This window comes from Saccostrea echinata, unplaced genomic scaffold (genome assembly GCF_033153115.1).
Source record: "Saccostrea echinata isolate AGI-Se365-2 ecotype Australia unplaced genomic scaffold, CSIRO_AGI_Sech_v1 ptg000002l, whole genome shotgun sequence".
In the NCBI taxonomy this organism is placed as follows: domain Eukaryota; kingdom Metazoa; phylum Mollusca; class Bivalvia; order Ostreida; family Ostreidae; genus Saccostrea; species Saccostrea echinata.
The window spans coordinates 20,613,340-20,633,403 of NW_026889751.1; the positions used below are offsets into that span (position 1 = coordinate 20,613,340).

The following is a 20,064-nucleotide window of genomic DNA, read 5'->3' on the forward strand; positions in this document are numbered from 1 at the left end:
ACAAAAGTACATGAAATACATAGTTGTTAGTCTACAGAAATTGTTACCAAAAATTGTAATTGTATGGTCCCACATATTACCTAGGAGAAATTGGATACACTCTTTATCCAATTCTGAAGGTGAAAAATGCAGAAGAAGGATTAATTGTTCTTTGGCAACATTTGTTTTAAAAATTGGGGGTGTTTCAATCAAATATCCCGGCAAAGTAGATAATCATAAAAGTTTATTCAGAAGAGATGGTGTTCATCTGGTATCTGACCTTGGAAACATTATATGTGTAAATTTTTAATTCAATAAAAAATGCACTGGTCCAGTTTACAGTAACTTCAGATATGTTGTTTCCCTCTATATCCTTAAATAGTTGCTTGTCATGGGCCTCAGTGTATGGTTTGTACATATGAATTTGATTGATGTTAATGACTGAATATTGATTTGAACTGATTTAGAAAGGGGCAAAATTGGCTACCTTCACTTGGTATTGTTGGCGGATGTTCATGAGATGAAATGTATGGAGATAACGAACAGTATTCAAACTCAAGAGTCCATTAAACAATACAAATTTTGGAGCAGAGCAAACACGGACCTCTAAAACATCAGAGGTGGGATCAGGTGCCATGGAGGAGTGAGCACCCCCTGCCGACCGGTCACTTGTCATGATTGGGTAATAACGGAAAAATCCGTGGACAATTCAGTGTGTAAATAATGGCCTAACAATTAGTATAAAAAACGTCAGTCGGCATTTGACTTAATGATAAATTGTATTTGGTGACAAGGTCATTGTATCGACCATGGAACTTACGAAATGGCGGCTTTAAACAAGACTGCTGATATTCTTGTTTCATCAACTTGTGATGTGATCTAATATGGTACATTTGGCAGAATTTTGCATAGAATACCATCTCCGGGGGGGGGGGGGGACTGTTTTTCCAGGTCCCTAAGGCCAAGATGGTAGTTCTACTGCTTGTGTTTATGTTTGTGTGTATGCCGCCATATCTTTATATGATCGGCGCATAATTTGTTATTTGATACTATTTGAATTATTTGCAATAAACGGCCATGACAAGCTCGCCAAACAATCTGTACTGTTTTCTCATAAATATCCAAAGGAATTATTGCCATTCATGCACTATGTACGCATTGATTAACATGTATATTATACAAACATGAACAGTTATATTTAGGTTTAATATTTACAGTATCGAAATAATTAGGTTTATCTTATTTCGAGCACAATTATTATGGGTGAAGAAGGACAACTCTAATTTCTTTCGTGCAACTAATTTAATTTCATTGAGCATGCTCACTGCCAGCTTCCTTTTCCGTCATTCTCCAAAGCTATAGGCCGGGAACATTTTGGTACAAAATCCCCACCCACCCTGTCCATATTTATAGTAAACATGATGGTGGCATATAAATTGAAACAGATTTCATAAAGATATTTATTAATGATAATATTGCTCTAATTAAAGATGTAATTTTGAAGTTGTGTTCGAGATAGATACCGAAGTTGCACTGTATTTGAACCATCTTAAATGTATGTTATTTAATCAAAATATTTGTTATGCTTGAAAAACATAATAAAGTGTGTTTTTGAATCATAATTTTTTACAAAATTCTTGGTATCCTTACAAAGTAACGTTTGTATCATACACATTAAAGATAAATTGTATACATTTTTTTTTCAGACAAGAGTTATAAAAAAACACTTCTATTGTATTAACATATAGTAATATCTAAATATTGCATGTAGTTGAGTGTAACATTGAAAATGTTCATGGTTTTCGAGAGATGAAATTTTTTTATGTTACACTCAACTACATGCAATATTTATTATATTATACTGAATGTTTTATACAAAACACATTTAACAGTGAACCTTGCGCGCTTAAATTCTGCACAGTCACTATTTGGAATTTCACCCGTCATCAAGCAATGTTGACTGTTGCTACGCAGGAGGGCGTGGCTTCATCATTCAACGGGTAATAGTGTTTTTGAACAAATGTTTCTCGACGAATCAGATTCAACTAATTTACATGAAAGTATAATATGATTGATTGCTACATATAGGATTCAGAACAGATCTATGATCATCAACACATAGCCTTAAATCTAACAATGCTAAAAAAAAATATTATTCCAAAAAACATTTTCGGTATCTTTCAGAGATAACTAAATATTGTCCCGAATCAAAACTTATAACAATTCTTTCCAGGATGACATACAAGAGCTATCAAACAACCTGCGAATCCATGTAATTCTAAACTTTTACCTCACGATTAATTAAAGAGCAGGCTTTTTGACATCATTAACAACTTCGTCAATAAAATATGTCGCACATTTTCATATTTTGTGATAGGTCATCTACAAAATAATTTTGTTAAAATTTATTCTGATTCTACGTACAAGTACTCTGAAGATTATTTTAAAAAGATTCTGGATCTTCACATTTTACAAAAGGAATCAAGACGTGTCATTCTCATACGACCATATTCATAATTTTGGCTCATAATATTAATTTTTAGTTACCTTTAACATCTTCTACACCATGATGATATAAGCTTTTTAAAAGAGTAAGTTATTGGCAAAAAAATATTCAAATCACACAAAGTGCATTACATGGGAAGTATGTCCAGACTGGTAATTAGGGTCAACATTATATACGTTTTTTGTCTAATTTTGAGTGAAACCAAATAATTTATAAACTTTAATAAAAAAAATTGGTCAGCTCAATATTTTCATCGATATCTTTTCGGAAAAAAATCATTTATAAAGAAATTTCCTTTTCATAGGTATTAACTATGTATGTAGCATGATATATATACTTTTTTAGAGTCATGCTTTGAATCCACTTTGTGCCACAATGTTACAGTTTTAAATTCTCGAATACTTCTCAAATACTATTTTAATTTTCATTATACCCCCGCCTAAAAACCGGGGGTTCATAGTGAGGGGGTGTCCGTCCGTATCACGTCCATCCGTCTGTCTAGCTGTCCTTCCGTTACGCTTTGGGGTACCCATCTCTTATCTGCGATTCCTTCTATACCACACCACAAAATTTTAAGAGACTTTCACAGAATCTTTTAACGTAATGCTTATTTTACTTTTTGACCGGACACATATTTCATGTTTCCCATTGCAAAACATAGACACTGTCATTTCTTTATTATCGGTGGTGCCCATTTCTTATGTGCTACTCCTCTTATACCACGGAATAAAATTTAAGGATACTTTCACAGAATCTTTATCACATATTGTCATTGTGTCCCGTCTACTTATTGTTTTGGTTCAACAGATATTTGGGCTTACCCATCGAAAAAATGGACTTTGCTCATTGCTCACAGCACCTCTAGTTTTATAGAAGTGTATTTTCCTTCAATTTTCTATCTTTTATGCATGTTTGTTCTTGATATAAGAGACATTTAGAGTATTCCAACATAATTAAACCACTGTCAAGCGGAAAAATACCTCAGTATAGCACATTTTCTTTGAGGAAAAGATACCGTCAAGGTAGCTCAATCGTTAGAGCGCTCGCTCCGTGGCCGCGACTGACCTAAGTCGATAAAAAATAAGTAGAAACTGTTCTTTCGCGAAGTGCTCGGCAAATGGAAGTAAAAGTTGTGGGTCTTTCGGATGAGACATTAAACCGAGGCCCCGTGTCACGGTAGGCGCTGACACGATAAAGAATCCTCACTGCTCAATGGCCGTGAGTGCCGAGTAAAGGTCTAACTTTGGAGTCCTTCACCGGTATATGGTGACGTCTCTATATGAGAGAAAAAATTCTCGAAAGGGACGTAAAACAACATTCAATCAATCAATCAATCGAGGACAAGAATTATTCACTCAATGTTACTCGGTACAAGTATTCTCGTCTGCAATTACTTGCATAGGGTTTCTATTACATATAATATAATATAATATAATATAATATAATATATATATATATATATATATATATATATATATATAATAGAGAGAGAGAGAGAGAAAGCACAAAGAAATAATTCACATTTATAAGGATACCTCTTCCTCCCCAACCCGGTGTTGAACTCTTGACCTACGCAATATGTCTCCAAGCAGTACAGGAACAGCGCGCTCGGCCATCTAGGCAAATCAAAAACTTGCTTTCGATGCCGATGGAATTCTCGCAGCGATGTCCTGCACATGCTGCACTACACGGTTATTGAGAATTGAGAACTTATGGCAGTTATGTTAGTTAAGAGTTGTTGTAAAATGTGCTTTATAAATAAAATTAATTCATTACAGTGTGTATCGGTAAGGATCCTCTAATAAAACTAATGTCTAGAGAAATGTATCTCACTTCCCTTCTCATAATTTGCATAATAAGGTTAATTAAATAGTTTCACACGTCGGGGTTTTAAGAGTAAAAATAAACAACAAGGGTCAATTAAGATCAACACGTGAGTGCTTAACGAGGTTCGCTCCTGAGCTTTTGAGCAGATTTTTATCTTAACCTATATTTTAAAAATTATGCATAATGTTTTAATTCTTACAATAAATTTGGATTCTACAATGCCAATTAAACTATATAAGTTAAAACTCCATGATTAAATTCCATACCAAAAACATTAAGTGAGGAACTATATTTTGTGGCGGAAGGGTTTTTAGAAGAATATGATCATTTTTTCTCTTTCGAAGTATTTAAAGTATGTTAAGTTTGGATTCCTATTTTTACAAGCATTCTGCACACAGAGTTATTTTGTGCAGTGAACTGTTTTATAATTGGTCCTAAATTATATATTAAATTAACTGTCATGAATTCTATCATCATATCTGATAAATATAGCAAATATATTGTGAAAAAAAACAAGAAAAAAATAGCCCTAATTTAAGCTTAAAATTAGCACTATTTTAGTAATATCTAAAAATTAACATCACAGACCCCCACTTTTAATTTTATTTTCTGAATATATAACATACTTTTAACCATTCTTCTTAAATTCAGTAAAATGTCATAACTTTCAAATGATTGTTTGCTTGTTAAATTTTTAATTCCAGCAAAATGAAATTTTTTGAGTGCAAAAAGGTCAAATTATTATACATGCGGAGTAATTCGAAATTTTTTTCATTGTCACAAATTTAATGTGTCTATTCACGATGAAATAAGACTGTGTTTGTTCCCATAATTTATTTGAATAAAAAATATTGGAGGAAAATCTTTAAAAATTGATTTATGTGTAAGACGTGTTTACAGTGCAAAAAGGTCAAACTAAATGCTCTGTAGCGCCAAAAGAAGCGCATTGACCCCATTTTTTGTTTTGATTTTTAATTAAATTATGTGTATAAATTCTAAAAATATACTTGATAAAAAATTCTCCTCACTTTTGATGGCAGGATCCAACCTCCTTAAACATTTATTTTTATAAAGTGAGATTCAAATGATTCGAGTTTCTGATGACAAAAACACAATAATTTGAGGTTTACTCAATCTGATTAAAATCAGATCCTTTGATCCGCTCCGGTAGATCGCTACACAAGGTGTAGCGATCTATGTGAGCGGATCAAAGGATCTGATTTTAATTAGATTGAGGTTTACTATGCCTTTAATTAGGGAATGTTTTTAAGTTTTGTGTGAATAATTGGTGTGTAAATCACACAGACTTGTCACATAGGCACATTTCATGAACCGCACTAGCGCTTCATGAAAAATATGCCTACGTGCAAGTCTGTGTGATTTACACACTAATAATTCACACTCAACTTATAAACATTCCTTATATTTACATTTTACATGTTTAAAAGCACCAAAAATATACTCAATGTTTGAATTTCTCATTGCCCTATATCGTCATATTTTTTATTAACGTCTCTGTAGTTCATTGTGACGTCACTTTAGCGCGAGTTTCCCCGTGCATATTTCTACGCGTGAGTATACACAAAAATGACATTCAAATCAATTTCACAGTTGGCTTAGTAGAAAGACATAGCAAATGTAAATATATAGTCTTGAACTTACTTTCTTTTCGTAGAATCATATAATTCTCTGCAGTTTACAGATTGAAGTAATTTTTATCTTAGTCATAGATTACAACTTTACACACTTGAAAAAGGTTAATACATATGCATGTCGCATACTCCCCATTAGTTCACACTATATCAAAAAATAAAAAAAATGAATAAATAAAAAAAAGAAAAAAGAAAACAAAGAAATACTTGTATGGTAACTTTGTCATATAAAGAAGATAGTGAACCATAAAGTTATATTTCCCTCTAAAAAAGAAGGCTGAGGAAATATAATGAAAAAATTATCTAAAATAGTCTTACGAATTTTTACCTGTAGCCCTTTCTACAATGTTTGTGGAAATTTAGGTATTGTTTACGTTCAAAAGAAATAAAACTGTTTATTGTCTCCATGCAAGTAATTTATAGAGCGGACCACAAACTGTTAAACAAAATATCCGAGACATCTGCATATATTACAAATAAACAACTGTGACATTACTCAGTATTTTACATGTTTTACAGACATCAGTTCCAAACCATTTTCAATATTTTACAAGTAAACAGCTGAGACATAATTCTGAAGTTTACTAATGTCATTCAAAGCTCAGTATTTTACCTATAAACACTTGAGGCATACTAAGTATATCTTTCCAATAACATTCAAAACATACTTATTTAACAAGTGAGCATGTGAAGCATAACACAGCACTTTACAGATACTCCAAAATATTCACGATACCATACTCTTTAAATCAATCAATTACACCCCTGATGCCCAGAACTTAACCTTGAACACGCATCTACGTATAGAAGCGTTTTGCCCAGAATAACTTCTATTGCGCAGAGCAGAACTACAACTGTCTCATCTAGTCTCTGGTTTTCTTTCTTTCTGTCTGTTTTATGATAACCATCTCGGAAGCTGCCTGGCTTCGTACCGTTTGAGTTTGTCACAGTGCATGACCTTGACTTCTCTAGGAGACTTAACTCTTAACTGCAAAGACGGCATCTGACTTCACCTCGACTATGATGTCTGAACCTTTCAAGACTAACTCAGCCTTCTTTCCCGCATTACGGCGCCAGTATACCTAATCTCCGACCTAGACCTTCAGATCATGTGCACTCTTCACTGTCTTCAGGACAGATTAGGAGATATATTCTGTCTGGCACGATCATGTGCTGTCTGAACATTTTGCTCCAGATCGCAAACATATCTGCTCACTACCTCACTTATCACTACATCACCCCTCCAAAATTTGGGGGAAAAGCCAAAGAAGGTTAACTAAACATCAAAGTCGCTGGGATATCGACTTCTCTTCCCAGATGAGTTGGTTTGGCGTGTATTCCGTGTATAGCTTTTTCACAGATTTAACATCTAAGCAACTCTCTTGTGTCATTAACAGCTCTAACATGCTATTCTTAAATCACTCCGACCAAGTAGATTCATATATGTCTTTTTATATTTGTCTCGCACTTCTCACTCGTTATTTAAAAATTTTATTTGAATATTTCTAATATGCATTTGTAGTGTAGATTTTGTTTTGCAATTCCGGCCACGTTTCACGAAATCCTCAATGATTACACATGAATTTGGTCATCCATACCTTTAAAACTAAAAAGAGAATTGAAAAGTAATCGAAATGAATTAACTTTATATAAATTATATATAAACAGGGTCTAATCCAGCACCAATATGACGTCCAATCCGGCGAAATCCAGCAAATTAACAGATTCAAATATATAAGCAGAAAATTTATAATCGAAGTATTTCTGTAATTGAACTGAACAACATACATGTATAATGCAAGGTGGGGGTACTTCAAATAATCCTTGTTAGCGACATTCCAGCTGCTGGATTTATAAATCTGATTGACTGATTGATTTTATGTTGTTTTACGTCCCATTCTAGAATTTTTCACTCAAAAAGAGACGTCATCATATATCGGTTTAAGGGCTTCAAATTTAGACCTTCACTTGGCATTCGGGGTCATTGAGCAGTGAGGATACTTTATCGTGCTAACGCCTACTGTTACAGGGGACCTCAGTTTTTAAGGTTTCATCCGAAAGACTTGTGACTTTTACTTCTAGTGCGCTTGTCGAAGGAACAATCATTATCTATATTTACATCTTAGGTTTGACGAGCCGCGGTGAACGAGAATCGAAAAAGGGCCTTCCGATCACGAAGCAAATGCCCTACAACTAGGTTTCTTTGACCGGTTTTATAAATCTGTAAAAATCTGAAAAAATAACCTCATCCCACTTCAATCTCAATGGAAAAAATTCTACTTTCAATTGATAAATTTCAAGTTTAAAATACGATATGAACAACTGCAATCCTTTATAGGAATACTCTGAAATCACAAATTTTCGTGGGGTTTAATTTTCGTTTTTTTCTTCTTCTAAGTTATGACGAGACTCACATATAAATGTCCACAACGAAATGTAATTTTTCAAGTATATTACTATTTAACAATTCTTCATTCCACGAAATGAAATCCCCACGAACCAATATATGTTTCTCCAACCACAAACATTTGACCCCTCGAAAATATATGATTTTACAGTAATTAATTTACCATAAATTGGACAATATCTTTGAAGCAATCTTGTCATACTTATTTAAAATGTAAATATTTACGTATGCACATTGTCACTAAACAATTGCTTAATTTCTATATGATTTAAAAAGCTAAGGAAATCCTAGGGGAGTCCCGACTCCATCCCCTACATTGGAAAATCCTCGGGAAGTACCGACACCACCCTCTACATCCCAAAATGCAGAAATCAGAATAAGGATGATCTCGAGAAAATAGCAAACATTTTACATGAATATCGGCATATTGATATGCAGTCTTAAATTGGTGATTCAGTTCTAGTCTAATTATTGAAGTTTTCTAAACCGTTTATCAAAGTGTATAAGGAAAATTACAAATTAAACGAATTGAAATGAACTGAAAGGAAAAAGAAACGCATGGTAAAGTTTTGTGATTTAATGTTATTTTATACCACGAATTTTCCAATAATATTATCTAACATTTAAGTTCATCTTAAATCAACCAGTATCCAAAATCTCTTCTGATTGGGATTGATAATTCATATTTCACTAAAAATCATATGACGGTACCCCCAAAAGTGAAAATCGAAAATTCTCATTATCTCCTATGGCTACCTCGCACATTTGTCAGCTTTGATTCTCCTTTGCAAAACATTCATCAGTGCATTTATCTTTCTCATATGGAAATTATTCAACCCTTCCGACAAGGCAGCCCTTAGTTGGTCGAGAGTACTAGCCTGGGCATTCAGACGCCTTTAAACCATACCTTCCAGGTGGTCCCACAGATGTTCGATTTGAGGAAAAGATGAATTGGACTTTATGGAGGTCATTAGATTGGGGTAAGGTGATTTTTTGCGAGAAAGTCTTAACAAACTCTTGCTACATAGGGCCGGGGTTAACATGCTGAAAAATTACACATATTTCGCACTCGTGAGTGTGCACTAGACGAACACCGACGTAAAGTTTACAAGCTTCCAAACAAAAATCGCACAATAGTTTTTTTTTAGTTTTTGGCCAATGTAACGATAATGATTGCCTACTGTATTAATACCGGTTTCAGTGAAAGTGTGGTGGTGATTAAACAAATGCCAGGATGAATAACCCAATTTTGACGTGGCGTTATCACGCGTCAACGTCATTGTAACGGTTGCTTGAAAAACCCTTCCTGTTCTTCTCTGAAGACGGATAAGACGTATTCTAGCGGAAAAATTCACAACAAATTGCGCAGCAACCTGCTGTTTTTTTCTTTACTTCGGCAATGCAACAGACATACCCAATGGAACTTTCCTCGGGCGTACCATGATTGCAAGCTAGAAAATTAAATTGTCTGTAAATATCAAAAAACGATATATATCTCTAGTGCATCAAGTGATATTACAAGATGCGTTTACAAACCCGTCATCATCAACATGCACGTGTTTCTAGCTTTTTACCCAGTTTTCTCTCATGACGTCATACATTTCACTGTTGAGTAATTTTGAAGACCGATTTTAATGCACAATAAGCAGGGCCAATTTTCATAATTTTCAGCCATGCGGTCAACAAATTTTTGCATATTATATTACCCTGCGTTTCTTTTTCCTTTCAGTCAAAAAGAAATTTTTAAAAATACTTACTCGATGTCAAATGTCTCACTTGTGAAATCAATCTCCAAAGATACGATTGAACTTTCCATTTCCCAACCATCTCGTTCACTAACAAGCATCACAAAACTTCTAGAAACACTGTTTATTTCTTGTGTTTTATCAATATCTTGATAAGGATAGTCCCTTTCAATTGTCCATTTCCCAAATATTTCTGAATCATTGGCCTGTTGGATTATACGTTTTCTTTTGTCTGTGACTTCTGTTCCTATATCACCAGTTGTGCAGTTCTGACATGGACCTTCTCCAATTTTCCATCCATTTAAGAAGAAAACTTTCACCTTGATAATTAGATTTAAGAAAAAAAAAATACTTGCAAAAAGAAAAAATACAATCAAAGGTACAATTGCAAGTGCTTTTTTTTATCATTTATGTATATCGTACAAAATATTACCTATTTTCGAATATATTTTTGGTTGTTTTCATTAATAGGATCTTTACACATTAATAGAAATGAACATGATCGTTTAAAAGTTGAAACGTGCTTTAATTGTAAAATTTTGCAAATGTGGAAAAGGGAAAATATAGAGTTATATAACATGTTTTTGCATCTGTTCGTACTTATATTATATAATTCTTTACCTTCAGATGACCAGAAGGCTCAACAATAGTTGTATATCTCATACATCCACCATAGATCCCAAGGACACCCTGAACCCCGGCAATTATTACAAGAAACAAGCCTAACATCCTCCTAGACAGCCATCAACTGTGTGTTAATAATTTGACTGTTAGTAAGAGACATTTGTATCAATAATTCATTTTTATAAACGAGGAATTAGAACGTATTATTTATGATTTTATAACTAGAATTACATTAACGATGTCATTGCCTTTGGTGTTTGGTGGAGAGGTTCTTTAAACCAGGAATTGATAAAAAATTCTAGTTTGAATTACTTATCTTCAATATTATTAATTTTGTGAAATTTTCAATGATATTTTGGAGGTGTGGTTCGTACAACTGCCAATTTAAACACTCAGAGAATTAGTTTTCGATATTATAATTTGCTTTATTCATATTATTTTTATAACCGTGTTAATAATTCCAATAATATCAAATAAAGCATTTATTCTGAGACGAATTGTTGCATAAATCATACATCCAAATTCTGTGGCATAATGAATTCGAATTGATAATTTTAATATTATAATGCCAAGTGTAGTGAGGTTATGTAAAAATTATATGATTCATTAGATAAAACCTTTTAAATGTTATTTCAGTGACTCTAATTTCCTCAAGGATTTTTAGTATACAGAACTTTTTTTTCAATCAAGTTATTGTAAAACAACCTTAATTGCTCATAGATCATATGACAGACTATTACATATTTCTTCCAGCCTAAACTCTAACTTTTTTGCACTTATGATGGCGATTCCGTTCCAAGTACCTTACATAAACCAAGCCTTACATAAACCAAGCGATTGTTCTACATGTAACGACTGAGACATAGATGTGGTTTCAGTGAAGGAAATGACATTTATGCACTTAAATTTTTAGTCTGAATCAGAATGTAAAATTCAATTCAACGACTTTTTAAAAATCCCAAATGTAATTGGAAACAACCTAATTCAGAGAATTTGTGTCCTCCGCTTAGGGAAAAAAGAAGAGCATGCGCAGTTCGGGAAGGGGGGGGGTCACACTGCCCCCATGTATTTGTAGAATTATCAAATGTATACATGTATATTGAAGCAAATTTTAAAAAAAAAATGCCAATATGGATATAAAGATTTGATTGCTTATTCTTTAATATGTGCATAGAAGATTCTTTTTAATATACTATATACAGAATATATATCAGACTGTAACAATGATTTTATGAGTTTGTACACGCCAGACATCATAACTTTTTTATTTCACATGTTGAATAGTATCATTTAGAAAATCAAAAAAAAAAACATTTAAAAAAAAGAGAATCGTCCGGAGATTTAACCCGGGCCTAGCGCTTGCTAAGGGGGCAACATACCACTAGACCTCGGAGGCACTTAATTATATAGCTAATTAATGCAAACATTAAGTCATATACAATGTTTATATTCACGTTTGATATTGTCAAAATTTTACACAATAAATGTTGTCTAATTTAGCCTTTACTAAACAGTTCTAATAGATGTAATTAGAATATAAAATCCGCCGACAACCTGTATTATACGTAATAACTCTCCACATGCCCCTGTGCTAAAAATAGTGCCAAGCGACTTTTAATACAATAAATACATAAAAAAAACGTGATGGGACACTTTGAGAGGGGCAAGAGAGGCTATAGGAGTTATGGTATAAAATTTCATTGCAAAAGCTCAAAAGCTTCTTGAGATATCGCCCAGAAACGAAAGTGTTACACACAGACGGAATGTATGAATTTATGACCTTTACCTTTAACCTTTTGACCTCAAAATAAATAGGGTTCTTCTTTAGGCCAAAGGGAGTTGCTAAGCAAAATTTCATTGCGAAAGCTCAAAGGGTTCTCGAGATATCGCGCGGAAACGAAAGTGTTACAGACAGACAGAAATACAGACAGACGGACGGACGGACGGACAGACAGACCCAAATTAGTATCCCCCACTTTCAGTGAAAGCGAGGGACAAAAATTTTATTTAATCAGTCATTGCCAAAAAAGTTGCTGATATTGAAATGTTATGATTATGCTTGAAGAATGCTTGGGTTGTTCCCAGGATAGTCAAATGGACGGATGATATATTTATAGCTAGAGAATTTGAAAGAGTGTCGGAATGACCGGTTAAAAACTTAGTCACACTAATGACACTAAAGCAACAGTATTTCTTATTATATAAATATGTACACATAAGTATTTTCAATGAAGTTGTGTGTAATAATAATCTTTTTTTTAATTAGGAATCGGCATTTTATACATGAATCAAGTTGATTTTAAAGACAAGTATGATTGATATGCATATGGAGGTTATAAGTCAGGAAGAATATAAGAATCCTCATACGTTTCTCAAGATCAAAAACTGTAATAACACACACACAGTGTGTAATATAGAATCATATCACAATATTTTATTTTGGACGCTTAGAGGAAGTGTTTAGGGTGCTTGAATAATGTACTAGTATCTTTAAGGATGTACATGTATAATACCCCCACAGAATGTTGTTTAATTGTCATTCAATTGTAATTGGACAGGAAGTTCCAAAAGTTACCTCCCTTTGGCTGCTCACAGCGAGGAGAAAGTTTCAACCAATCCTTTACAAAATCTATGATTTTCAAAAATGTTTGGTTTGCCTAGTTGTTAAATTTTGATGCGCCCTTCTCCCTTTTATGACTTTTAAAGATACAAATAAAATAAATTTGCTGTGGTACATATAAATATAAAAACAATTAAGGCGAACTTAAACAGGAAACCTACATGTATGGTCCATCTTATTTTGTGAATTCTAACTATGTGTATATATTTAATTGATGTGTTTCTTTAATGTGAAATATAAAAGGGAAAGATAAAGCTTTTCATCCGATTCTTTTTGAGGTCTTTAATTTATGTTTTAATTCCATTGACAATTTATCAAATGAAATCGTGATATTGTCACATAAATTGACTCGGGGGTATCTAGGGCCTTTGAAAATAAGGCAAGTATAAAATCAAAGACTCTACTTTTCAAACAATGTCGCAAAGATTTTTTTATTTGCACATAATTCCATTTACAATGAAATTTAAGCAGCAACCGAGTTATGGTCTTTATAATATTAGCAGTGTTAAGATATTTGATAGATAGAAGAATGGCAGTAAAACATTTAACATAGTAAGAAAATCTTTCATACTTTAAGAATTCACCTAGACTATAGTTGTACCAATTCCATTCATTGAACAGACATTGACAGACATCTGTCAAATATACTAAAACACATTATGCGACATTGTTTAAGCAGGGTTTTGTAATATTTTTTAAACAATGAATATACAAAAAGAATGTTTTCAAAGCATTTTTGTTAAAAAGTTTAGAAGGGGTTTACCTTTTTCTAGGTATTGTTTGTTTTCAATCTGTTCAACAAAGAAGCATTTCTTCACTGAACAATTTTACATGTATGAATGAACCACCACCATACCCTAACAAAAAAGTACTTTATTTTATATATAGTATATAGTTAACTATAGTAATTCAAAGTTATCAGTATAGTGTCAGAGTGATTACTTTAGTAAATCAAAGTGTCAAAGTTGTTACTTTAAATTAAAGTTTCAAAGTTATAATTATGGTTTATGAATGTGTTTAACATGATAACATTAGAAATATTAAATTTTAAATTTATTACTACAGTTTATAATTTTCTGTGATAGAAATTATTTAATTTCACAACATGGGTATTATCGAGTTTTGCAGATTCTCATTTTACGAAAGATATCTCTTGATGTCCTCTACTTCCAATAATTCCATGCACATAACATGCAAACCCTTTTATTTCAAATTTTATTTTTAGTTTGATACTTTTTTTTTTAATCTTTTGGTTTTCAATTACTTCTACTGGATAATATTTCTAAAATGATTATTGTTTGTCTTTCATTCCAATTTGGTCTTTTTTATATTAGTAAATAACATCATATAAATTTCATTAGGTCTATCAAGCAAGCCGTACACAAGCCCTAACAAAAATTTACTATAGTTCACTATATTTTGCTATAGTTAACTCAGGGTTCTCCATCATTTGAAATTTTACTGTGTTGCAGACTTAACGTGAACCACTAATATTCGCGGTATCTTCGCCATCAATTTCGCAACCGAACCACTATTCATTATACATGTAATTACAAAAGCATACACACACAAACAAGTTTTTTGAATTGATATTGTTGTATATACAATGTATATTTAACTTCACATTTTATACATGTTCTGAAGAGCAGAGGAAATTCTGGTTGATAAAATCGATCTACTTCCCCACTTAAAGAGTAAATTTGCCGTGATTTTTGTCAGTTGATCGAATTTACGAATTTAAAAAGAAACTTTAGAATAGTAAAATACTTTTACGGGTTGTCTTAAATCCTTCAACAATACATTTATACATCAAAGGAATCATTAAGGTACGATGTTTGACTCATAGTGCCAACATAATTTTAGGGTGAGGGATGGAGGGTCCACTTGGTTTGTCTTATAGTACATTGTATGTATATTATTATATGGAAAAAGTCTAATTGTTTTAAATATCCATTCCATTAAATTATTTTTATCAATATGTACTACCATACCATTTGTATAACGAATTGGTGATTCAAAAAACTTGTTTGTGTGTGTATGCTTTTGTAATTACATGTATAATGAATAGTGGTTCGGTTGCGAATTTGATAGCAAAGATACCGCGAATATTAGTGGTTCACGTTAAGTCTGCAACACAGTAAAATTTCAAATGATGGAGAACCCTGACTTCAGAATTTCAAAGTTTTTAAATTTATCACTTTAGTGTCATACTGATCACTATAGTGCATCAAAGTTTTCAATTATCACCATAGTAAATGAAAAAAGGTGAAGTTGACGAACAGTAATCGATCTCAAAAAAATCTATAAACAGTACGATTCTATGAAGAGGGCATAAAACATGGACCACTGGAAATTCCAGAGGTGGAATCAGGTGCCAAGGAGGAGAAACCATCCCTTGTTTGACCGGTCACATCCGCCGTGAACCCTGTTTATTGATTAGGTATACGGAACATTCCATAGTCAAATTCAGTATAAAAAAAAAGTCCTGTCAATTGGTATGAAACAAGTAAGGCAAAATACGACCCAATGATAATTTATTTTTGCTAACAAGATCATCATAACGACTTTAAAATGTACGAAATACTGACTTCAAACGAGGTTGTTGAAATCCCCGTAACATCAACATATCTGTCAGTAGCCTGCCTCGGTCTCGAGTATCGAATAAGTTGGGAGATGTAAACACCATATGCAGATGTTTGGGGTATCTAACTACAAAAATAAGGAACGTTAACGATGGAAAAGCCGAAGTCATCTCGTTTGTCATTCAGTTTAGTTGTTAGTTGGCCCTTAACGTCTACAGTCAGTAAAACATCCAAATATGAAAGAGATGTGGCAGACTCTATGATGTCTTTTACTTCAAGTTCACTGGAATATATCGAATCGACATATGAATGAAATTACTATTGTTAATAGATAATACATCGTCGATATATCTAAATAATAGTTGAAGGCCACAGCAAGTGTTTTCTTCTTTGTAGAGGTCTTTGAATAGATACTGCTTCATAGGAATATAAAATTGTCAAAGTTATCACTATAGTAAACTAAAGATAACTATAGTCTACTCTAGTATTTATTGTTTGGGTAAAGTCCTCGGTGAATAATATCATATAATGGAAACTATGGAATGATATTATTATAATAATAAGCGCAGCTTAAGTGGAAACATACTTTATGCATATTGAAGATGTAAGTAGCACTTGGAGTGGGCAACTTATATTCATTTTGGAAATTATGACCTTCTTTTAGTATTTTACAACTGTTTAATGAAATTAAAAGATAGGTGATTTGTGTAATAGGCAGGAATAATAATATTACATTGATAAGTTTTCCCCTTAAATGCAAAATAAGCAATAATTAACTTTTCCATGGAATAAATAGAAAATAAATTGTCATTGATGTTTTATACTAAAAAGTTCCACTTACCCCAAGGAAACAATCACAAGATTAACCGTACGAACTGACAATGTCAAATAAGTGATTTTGTGAAATTTAACAACATATGTATTTGATGTGGTACTTTGATGTCATCTTTCAAAAGGAAAGATAAGGGATTTTCATTTCACATTTTTGGGGGTTTAAATATGTTTTAATTCTACCAGAAATTTATCAAATCAAATCATGATTTTGGAAAATAAATTTACTGAAGGGTTATCCAGGGTCCTGAAAATAAGACAGGTAAAGAAACAAGATTTTGTATTTCAAATAAATGTCACAAAGATTCTTTTTTGGTTGCACGTAATTGTGAAATTCCATTTACACTGCAGTTTAAGCAGCAACGGAGGTATGGTCTTTATAATTTAGATATATAGGAGAATGACAGTAAAACATCTAGCCCAATAAGAAAACCTTTCATACTTTAAGGATTCAGTTGGACTATAGTTGCACAGATCTCATTTATTGAATTCGAGACGTGAAATGCAGATCTGTTTTCACTTCTGAAAAAGAAATTGCATATACTGAATGCCTTTCAAAATAGGAATAAAAGAAACATCCTAGTGTTTATTGGGGGGAAAACGGGTGACAAATAATTTGTACATTTATATTAGGGAAAGTTTATTTGATCATTCGTTTATGAGGCATTACGACTTTTAGGTTATATCTGAGCAGTTTCTTACATTAATTTGATTAAAAGGTTTCGAAGGGGTTTAATTCTTCCTGGTCATTGTCTTAAATGGAGAAAGTCCAATGAAACGATACAAATATGGAGTAGAGCAAACACGGGTCTCTAAGACATCAGAGGTGGGATTAGGTACCATAGAGGAGTGAGCATCCCCTGCCGACCGGTCACACCCGCCGTGTGCTCTTTGTCATGATCGGAAAAAAATTGGAAAAATCCGTAGAAAGTTCAATGTATAAAGAATGGCATAACAATTAGTATGAAAAACATCAATCAGCATTTGACTTAATGATAGGTTGTATGTACTGACAAGGTCATTGTATCGTCAGTAAAACTTGCGAAATGATGACTTCAAAGACTGTTGATATTCTTGTTTCATCAATTTGTTTGTCAATAGTTTGCCTCGTTTTAGAAATTGTTCATACGTAGAGCATGCTCTTGCGTATCGAATCAACTGAGAGACATAAACCCCATATGCAGGTTATAAGGGTATATTGCTACATAAGTAAGGGAAGTTGACGATTGAAAAGTTGAAGTCATCACGTTTATCATTAAGCTTTGTTGTTAGGTTACCATTAACGTCTATTTCTAGTAAAATATCTAAATATGAAACAGATGTGTCAGAATTTGTGGTATCTTTTGTTTCAAGCTCACTGGGATATATCGAGTCGACATATGAATGAAAGTAATTATTGTTAATTGATAATACGTCGTCGATATAACGAAATGTCGAGTTGAAGGCCACAGCAAGTGTTTTCTTCTTCTCGTGTAGAAGTTTTTGGATAGGATAAATTCTGCTTCATATGAATACAAAAATAGGTCTGTTAATAAGGGGCGCAATTGGTGCCCATGAAAATTCCAACGGATTGATGGAAGACCTGATCTCCAAAAACTACATAGATATTGTCAATCAGAAACTCAAACATCTTTTTAATATCAACTTCAGAGTACTTGCGTGTACAATCAGAATGCTTTCTAACAAAATAATTTTGCAAATGACCAATGACAAGGTAAGTATATTTACGACTTCCGTTTCCTTCTATGATGTCAAAAAGCCGAGACTTCAATTTATCGAGGGGAATGGTTGTATAAATTGTTGAAAAGTCGTATGTTTTGATGTTATTGATTTTAGTAAAATTTTGTGATTTCAAATCTACTAAAAGTTCTTTGGAGTTTTTAAGTATCCACATCTGACTTACACCACTTCTCAAATACTAGTATACTGTTGTACAGTACTCCTGAAGTTTCTCCTTCAATACAGTAAATATTTTAGTGAGGAGTAAAGAGAGAGGCTTTGGTAGAACATTCACTAGAACCCGCTATGTATCTTTGTTTGTAAGGATTTTTATGAAGTTTAGGAATCCAGTAAAAGTATGGTAATTCAAATTTATTTTGAATGTTGGGAATATTAAAAATATCTAAAACGGAAATAAGATTTTGAAGAATTTCATCCTTAGAAAGGGAGCTATAGGTGTAAGTTGGATCTCCACCTGCAGAATTAAATCCTAGTTCTATGTTGTTACCAGCTTTGTCCGTTGGGACCAGTATATACTGGTTGTGTATTCTATCTAATTCCTTTTTCACTTCTGAATTATTAAAGACAGAAGGATAAATAGTTTTCATACAGCCCCTCAATCGATTAATGCGAGATTTCAACATCCATCTAATGCTCGTAATCCATTCTGACAAAGTGTAACGGGTCTTCTTTGTCGTGTTTGGCCCATCGCCTGGCGTAATCTTCCACAGAATTCATAAAATTAATAAAATTATGACGCCAGTTGAAATGAATATTGAATGGCTTCAGGGGCTGTCATTGTTCTTAATGTGTCTTTATTTAATCTTTTTTATCACTTACATGATATATTTTTTTTAAATAACAATCATCGTTGAATTGTTTGTAGCATACCAATTTTGTTTACCTCATAGTTCATGTAATGTTTTATCTTCGCAGGTCCGTTCTAACGCGGGGAGAGCTCGAAGAAGGGGGATGATTGATTGTATATTGTTTAACGTCCCATTCGAGAATTTTCTCTCGTATACATGTATTCTTCCTGGGTTCTTTTTTGTCCGCGAGTGATCTCGGAAACTACTCATCCAACTGAGGTGAAACCATTTTAGGGTTAATAGACATGTTATGTAAATGGTCGGAACGAAGGTCATTTTGCGCGCACATGCATGCATGTGCAATGTGTAAAATGACCAATATATTCTATATAGCCGTAACTTTAATATTTTTTGATGAAATGCTTTGATACTCAGAATATAAAGACATATTAAAGTTCTAGACAGGAAGACATGGTCATCATGCACATGCATGCACGTGAGCGCGCGTGCAATACGTAAAATGACTAATATACTTGATGAAGTCGCAACTTTTAAATTTTTTTATGAAATGCTGTGATACTGAGAATTTAAAGACATATTTAAGTTGTAGACAAGATGACATGGTCATAATGCACATTCATGCACGTGCACGTGTGCAATGCGTAAAATGACGTAATACTTGATATAGCCGTAACTTTCATTTTTATTTATGAAATGCTTTAATACTGAGAATATAAATACAAATCAAAAGTGTATAAAGATG

General features: G+C 32.9%; 1 protein-coding gene across 1 annotated transcript in view; it reads right to left on the reverse strand.

Annotated features, from left to right (window-relative positions):
- LOC133178117 (uncharacterized) overlaps positions 1-10,845 on the reverse strand; it is a 74,884-nt gene extending 64,039 nt beyond the window's left edge. Inside the window, exons 1-2 of the mRNA XM_061312875.1 lie at positions 10,738-10,845; positions 10,129-10,436 (exon numbers count right to left, since the gene is read on the reverse strand). Of these exons, the coding sequence (XP_061168859.1) occupies positions 10,129-10,436; positions 10,738-10,845 (416 nt within the window). The remainder of the gene's footprint in view (positions 1-10,128; positions 10,437-10,737) is intronic.
- Positions 10,846-20,064: the final 9,219 nt, after the last annotated feature.